At 35.3% G+C, this 8,084-nt stretch overlaps 2 protein-coding genes across 2 annotated transcripts in view; both read right to left on the reverse strand.

The window, feature by feature from the left end:
- Positions 1 to 8,084, reverse strand: part of LOC129422430 (glutathione S-transferase P-like) — a 58,990-nt gene that overhangs the window by 3,647 nt on the left and 47,259 nt on the right. The gene's annotated exons all lie outside the window — the stretch shown is intronic.
- Positions 2,129 to 6,602, reverse strand: LOC129422429 (glutathione S-transferase P-like). The gene is made up of 7 exons (XM_055178344.2): positions 6,460 to 6,602; positions 6,308 to 6,343; positions 5,882 to 5,982; positions 3,273 to 3,360; positions 2,765 to 2,868; positions 2,553 to 2,654; positions 2,129 to 2,441 (listed from the first exon to the last, which is right to left on the reverse strand). Coding segments are annotated over exons 1-7 (621 nt in total). The 5' UTR covers positions 6,461 to 6,602; the 3' UTR covers positions 2,129 to 2,252.

Below are 8,084 nucleotides of genomic sequence, written 5' to 3' on the forward strand. Positions count from 1 at the left end.
GCATACTACTGAAAGCCCACTAACACTATGGCATACATACTACTAACATGCACTCTTACACTATTGCATGCATACTACTGACAGCCCACTAACACTATTGCCTGCATCCTACTAACATGCACTCTAACTCTATTGCATGCCTACTACTGACAGCTTAATAACACTATTGCATGCATACTACTAACATGCATTCTAACACTATTGCATGCATACTACTGACAGCCCACTAACACTATTGCCTGCATACTACTAACATGCACTCTAACACTATTGCATGCATACTACTGACAGCCCACTAACACTATTGCCTGCATACTACTAACATGCACTCTAACACTATTGCATGCATACTACTGACAGCCCACTATTGCCTGCATACTACTAACATGCACTCTAACGCTATTGCATGCATACAACTAACATGTACTCTAACTCTATTGCATGCATACTACTGACAGCCTACTAACACTATTGCATGCATCCTACTAACATGCAGTCTAACACTATCGCATGCATACTACTGACAGCCCACTAACACTATTGCATGCATACTACTGTCATGCAGTCTAACACTATCGCATGCATACCACTGACAGCCCACTTACACTATTGCATGCATACTACTGACAGCCCACTAACTGCATGCATAAGCCTACTACTGCTGTAGCCCACTTACACTATGGCATGCATCGACAGTCCATTTTGCATGCATACTGACAGAGGTATGGATACTGTATGACACTTAGCTTATACTCCATCATGTTAAATCAAATTAAATGATTGATATTAGAATGTCATGTGTGCTCCTTTGAGGGGCTTAAACTTGTACTGTAGCAAAGTGTCCAAAGTATGACATGATAATATCACAGGGTGAGGAAAGCTTATGTGACTACGTGCAAGGTTTTTTAGCTACTCACCATGATATATGCACAGATTTTTTTCAGAGATTGTTGTACGGCACACATGCAGTAGCAATCAGCCTGTTTATCATCATTGTGTTTATAAGAGTCCAGAAATAAAAGTTTACTAAGAAACATACAGTATGTGCACTGATAATCATACACAATGAGTAACATATGTTAAGTGAGTAAATGAATGTAATTTTATGTTAACTTAAAAAAGTTAAACGTTTAAATTCATATATGAGCCAAATAGAAATCTAAATTTTTTTTCTGGGCAGGCTTTTTTCCAAAAGGGCGAGAATTTCAGGAAGTTCCTGTGGATATTTGTCTTTTCCTGTCTTTTTGTGCCAGTACATACATAATAGAGTATAATGTCAATAGCCAATAAAAACAGTTCTTGTTCAGCCTTATTGTACTGTATATTGGTCTACGGTGCCTTTGTTAATAGGTTTTTATTGTAGAAGATTACCTCATATATTTATTTACAAGTATTTATTCCAAAGATTTACTAATTAATCATGTCTATCAAAGTAGCCTCTTTTTATCCTGCATACAATATTGGATGTGTTCAGTATACCTGTGTTTGTCAGTTAACACGTTTATGCTTTTCTTGCCATAGCATTTCTAAGCATCTCTAAGGAGCTTGTTACTCATCTCACATGGGTAACAGGTTTAGGCACTAGAGAGTAATGTCTATAGTTAACTGCACAATAACAAACTAGCATTTAGTTTAAAAGAGCTCAGGTTGTGATCGCAGCGTATTTGTTGAGCATTGCGTTAGGTGTACAAAAGTTATGGGTTGATTTCTCGGCAACACACATAGTAACACATGTCATAATGGGTAAAAACTGCAACAATCCTTGGTTGTAAGTTATTTAACACTTGTTAACCTTTAGCTGCCTGACATGTGCTAGTCACATCTAATGTCAACTGTATATGATTTAAGTTCAAGTTGAGTGAAGTGTTTGTTGTTTATAGACTTGTGAACTTTGAGACCCTTCTCTACTTTTAATATTTGCAGGATCAATATCTTTATTTCATTGTGACTTGGCTTATTTCAGTGTAAGAAGGTGTCATATTGTCGCTCCTCCTCTCGGTCAATCATCGTGACTGTTGTTATCATCATATCTGGTTCTTTCGCTTCATCTCAGCTAATAGTTCATTATGTCTACTAAAGACATACAAGTTTTGGTTTATGCAATTAAACACACACCACTGATTTTTATTTCAATTCAGGAAAAAACATATTTATTGAAGCAAAATGTACAGCTTTGGAAATCCTTCACTACAGTATGTGTTTGAAAGTTGGTGCCTGCTGCATTTCAGTTGACATGATACTTTATGATGCCTTTACTGTTTCCCATTAGCATTGATGGGTTTGTTCTTGAAAGCATCACTCTGCATGTAGGCCTTCAGGTTGGGTCTGGAAGAAATTTTATCCAGGTAACTTTTCAAGGTGGGAAAAGAATCCAGGCAGGATGGAGAGAGGACCTGATGATATAAGAGGAGTGCCAGCAGCAGATAGTCTGCAAAAGAGATCTGTGGATGAAAGAAACAAACATCAAAATTTCTGTTCCAGTTAATAAACATTGAGATGCATACTTTATTGCAATTTTTATTTAACTGTTTAATTTAATTTACAATAATGACCTGTGCGCCAACCAGAAATCCTCCTTTGTTGCTGCTTAAGATTTTTTCCAAGCGCCCGAGACTTTCAGGCAGTTCTTTCAGATATTTTTCTTTTCCTGTTTCCTATGAGAGAAATTATTTGAGAATTGTGCATGTTGGCATTTTGAGAAAAATTATGCAATCGTGTCATATGTTAGCTTGGATTGCTATGCGGACAGCACCGTTTCACTTACATATTCCTGATAAATAAGCTTCATGTATTTTGCCTGAATCTCTACCAGGAAATCATCCATCATATCGATCAAAGCAGCCTCTTTCTCATTTTGACCATAAATGCCTGCACCAAGAGGGAATAAAAATGAATCAATATTTACAAAAATATATTGTATTTTGGTAAATATTGGGATATTTTCATTCCAGCCCAGCCGTTGTGTTGGCCAAAAATGGTTGTGTTTGACCCAGGACAACCCAGCATATGCTAAATTACAATGCAAGAAGCTTAAAAATAACACATACTTTTTTACAGTGTACACTTTTTAAAATGCTGAGATATTTTCAACCCAGTGTTTTTCAGTCAGAAAGGGACAAACCAAGCCTTTGGGTTATATTAACACAGAAAATGTTTATATTGAACCAAACAATCGGTTAAACAGTCCAGCATTTTGGCTTGAAACAACATGGGTTAAATTGTGCTTTGCATAGTAAATGTTTTTCTAAATCAAGTTATTTTTTTATACTCACCCAGTTTGCGTGCCAAGTGTCGTCGAATAGCATTAGTCTGGTACAATGTCAGGTCTCCGTCTTCCAGTTTGGGCAGCTGTCCAAAAAGCTGTTTAACAAAACATGCACGAACACGAATATACAGAAGAGAAATGAAAGATTTCAGTCTTTGTGTGCCATGTGTCCCTGTGACCACTTTAATAACTGAATACTGAACGCAAACACATTATTTCATAGGTGTCAACCTATTTAATCTGTAATTCAAATCACATATCCTCAAAACAAAAACACCATTAGTGTGGCACAGCAACATTACTTTCATGTTTAGGGTGGGACAAAAGCATGGTTAGCCAACTATGGTTGCAAGTTGCATAGTTCAACGACTAGTTCAATCTTATTAACAAACATTCGCAACCTGCATCTCAGTTTATTATTATTACAACTCCAACATTGTGAAAAACTCCCTGCTGGACTGATGATCTGACGTCACTCCCTAGACTCACGTATTTGTGCACATGCGCAGTTTCGCCATTTTACTTTATAGTTCGCTGCTGACACGATTACAGCTGCTCCTGAGTGGCATGTTAATTGTATACTTTTCTGTTGTGTTTCCGTGTGCGTTATTGAGAACAAAACCACACACACACACACACACAGACAATTGCACTAACACAAAGCACTGTATTTGCCTGCAAGAATGGGATGTCAATAAATCTGTTGAATAAATCCAAGGTTGCAGCGACTCTCTTACCGGAGTACATAGCCAGCTTGGGTAGCGCCAGCAAATAACGCACACGTACTTCACAAACATGATTGTGACATCATTAACTATGTTGTTGAAGCAGTATGGTTTAAATGCTGGATGTGCAACACATTTACTGTTTTCAAGGAAACAATCTTGACTAGCAAATTAGTTTCTCCACCATGCATCCTACTATGGTGGTCAGAGAGTTATGTTGTTGTAAGCGAAGCACACCCAGAAGAACATTGCTTAAGGGGATCTAGTTAAAGGATTAGTGCATTTTCTTAAAAAAATCCTGATAATTTACTCACCACCATGTCATCCAAAATGTTAATGTCTGTCTTTGTTCAGTCGAGAAGAAATTATGTTTTTTGAGAAAAACATTCCAGGATTTTTCTCATTTTAATGGACTTGAATGGACCCCAAAACTTATTAGTTTTAATGCAGTTTAAAATTGCAGCTTCAAAGGACTCTAAACTAAGGGTCTTATCTAGTGAAACGATTGTCATTTTTGGCAAGAAAAATAAAAAATATGCACTTTTAAACAACTTCTTGTATATCTTGTAGGCCAGCGTGACCTCACGTAATACGTAATCACATCAAGAGGTCATGGTTGATGTATCGAAACTACGCCCCAGTGTTTACAAGTGTGGAGAAAGAGGATCGTTCTGACATTGTTGTATGGCAGTGATACTAATTAATGTCTTTGTGTCAGTTTATTGTTTAAAGTGGTCAGCAAATGTGTGTTTCATATATGTAACAAGCAACCTTTCCACGGCATAATGCAATTACATGAGGTCACGCTGGCGCGTCACAGGACTGGAGATAGATGAGGAGTTGTGGTTTAAAAATTTATATTTCTTATTTTTCTTGCCAAAAATGACAATTGTTTTTCTAGATAAGACCCCTATGCCTCGTTTGGGATAATTTAGAGTCCTTTTAAACTGCAACTTCAAACTGCATTAAAACCAATACGCCCTGGGGTCCATTCAAGTCCATCAAAATGAGAAAAATCCTGCAGTGCCTTCCCCAAAAAACACAATTTCTTCTCGACCCAACAAAGAAAGACATCAACATTCTGAATGACATGTTGTGAGTAAATTATCTGGATTTTTTTTTTAAGAAAACTGACTAATCCTTTAAATCTTTGCAACAGAAGTACCACAGAATTGAGACAGTGCTCCTTTAACTTATCATCTCCAAGGTGCCTGTTTTTCATCTCACCTGAGGAACAATGCTGAACACAAGAGAGTTTCTTCTGTAATCAGAGACACAAATTGTACTGCTCGGCACTGCTTTATTATTTATTTATTAACTGTATAGTATTGTATTGTATTGTTGTTGCACTGTCTATTGTCCGTCACTGTATGCACTAGATTGCACACATGCTAAAATTGAACTCTCCTACGTTCAGTATTCAGTTCACATAAAAAAATTCACATTTCACTAAGTACTGCACTGCTTATACATGGTTAAAATTAAAGCTTTTTGACTCTCCCTCTCTTCACTGAAAAAAAATGATTCATTGAATTTACCAAATTTTTTCAAGGCAAGTGGCTGCAATCAATTTATTTAAGCTACATTTAAACAAAAGTTTTATATTTTATTTTACTTTACTAATCTTTTTGTTTAAATGTAGCTTAAATAAATTGATTGCAACCACTTACCTTAAAAAATTTTAGTAAATTCAATTAATCATTTTTTTCAGTGTTGAAGATTAGCTAAGATAACCCTAGTGTAAAAAACTAGCAGTTAATCTTACAGCATTTGAGTCAAATAGATCAAATTGTAAAATTGTCCAGAAATGTGCATGCAATATTCAAATGTTAAACTCTTAAAACTAATCATTTGCTGAATGCTCTTATCTCTAGGTTGTTGGTTAACGTACACAGCTTTGCTTTACAGTTGGCCACGTCTGACCGGTTATAGCAATATCCTCCCACTCCTTATTTTGGTCTTTCAGCATCAGTCGGACGGATTCTGCACGACCTTTTGTAACAAAAAAACAGAGACTCGTGCATTAAACATCTCAAGATATCAAAAAAATTCAAAATAAATTACATTTGAAAGACATCCAGAGAAGTACATCAAACAAGAACAGTTTTGGATAATGAAATCAGTGTTTAACTGCTTAGTGGCTAAAAAGAGACTCCAAAACCTGGGAGAACTTAAGTTTGACAAATTTAACAATATTTTGCCACTAAGAATAAGAAATAACTAGCAGACAGGAAAATGCAACGTCACGTTACAATACACATTCTTGAAGACACCTGTTGAAGTAATAATAACCACTGTAAATGTAACTCATTCATACCTTTTGTAGGAAAATACCACAACTTGAGGGAAGTCACTAAAGCAGAACAGACAGTACGATATATCAGCTTGATAATCAAACACAACCAAACAAGTTTAGCAAAGATTAATATGTGTGCAAAAGCTTGTGAAATACATGCATCATGTTCTTACTCGTGTTTCTTGTGGTTCCTAGTCTGGATCAAGGAAAACTTGCAAATGCTGTGCAAACTGTGCCCTGCTTTTTATCATTTTTAACCATTTTGCTTGGTCATTGTGACTTGGTATAGTTCAACGGTCTATGTAAAACATTTGAATATCTAAAGAAGCATATGTCATATATGACATGAATTGCTCCACACCTGAGTCAGAACTGTTTGCTTTTGTTACGTAAGAACTGGATCTTCCTGTTTGGCTTTCACAGTGCAGGTAAATATAATAGTAAATAGTAATACAGTACAGTAACGTGTTACCACAACATACTGAACATAATAGAAGCTACAGCAAATATAAACGCAGTGGTGATATTACAAGTCATCTATCAAAGTAAAACACTTAAATATTGCAGTACTGCTATACCGGGTTGTCATGAAATCGAGACGCATGCTTTCAGATTCTTACTGAAAACATATCATTTTACAAAGTACAGACATACAGCACAAATCACTGCAAGCTGCTGGACCACAAATATTTTGTATTAAACTGCAACCTCAAACAAATAATAGAAATGAATATAGGTCAAATAAAACTTCTCTCTTAATGAATAAACATTATAAAATATTCTCTTCCTGTGAACTAATAATATCCACAGAAGCTTTCTGTTGCACAAACTCAAAACTGGTTCTCATATGGCATCGCAAAAAAACCTTTTAGGGTTAAACATACATTAAATGCATGAAGAGATCAAGTTATTCTTAAACATTTAAGGTTGGAACCATTCATGGCAACTTTATTGATTATCTTTGAACTTTAAATTATATCTATTTTATTATTTTATGATAACATAAATTAGTAATAGCATATAAAGGTCATGAAGCTCAAAGTAGCTTTGACTTATCAACCGCTATCTTTAATTACATGACGTGTTCTGCAGCTCTCTCAAAATATATCATAACATTCTAGTTTTAAAGTAAATAAATATTGTGATTTATTATTTAATGCATCAGAGGATTCATAGATTAAAGCAAGAAACTGAAAAACCTGATGAATAAATACAAAAAGCATCAATGAAACGTAGTGCAGTAACCTAACAGAAGGATCTGTATATATCTTCTCAAAAGTGGGTTGAGACCCACAACAGTATTTATTTATATAAATTTTCATCTTGTTTGGTAAAGACGAAAATGCCTTGTCATGATGATATTAAGGCAATATTTGCAGGACACACCCAACTATTCAAAACTAGAGTCGATACATGTACAGCTTATTTTCTTTTCTATTATACTGTTAATCACATCACAAAGAGGCAATAGAAACCAGCTTCAGTGCTGAGTTTACATTACATGAGCAATATTCAATACCTAGATAATGTTACATCACTCATGAAATATTTAAAGGGATAGTTCACCCAAAAACAACATTTCTTTTATCATTTACTCACCCTCATGTTGTTTAAATCCTGTATGGGTTTCTTTATTTTGTATAACACAAAAGAAGATATTTTGATGAATGATGGGAAGCACAGAGTTGATAGTATTAGGAAAACAAATAGGATTACTGTTAAAGTCAACAGGTAACTTCAACTGTATGCTTACCACCATTTAACTAAATATTCTTCATCTGTAAATGATGACAGTTTT

The sequence above is a fragment of the Misgurnus anguillicaudatus genome, chromosome 16 (genome assembly GCF_027580225.2).
Source record: "Misgurnus anguillicaudatus chromosome 16, ASM2758022v2, whole genome shotgun sequence".
NCBI lineage: Eukaryota > Metazoa > Chordata > Actinopteri > Cypriniformes > Cobitidae > Misgurnus > Misgurnus anguillicaudatus.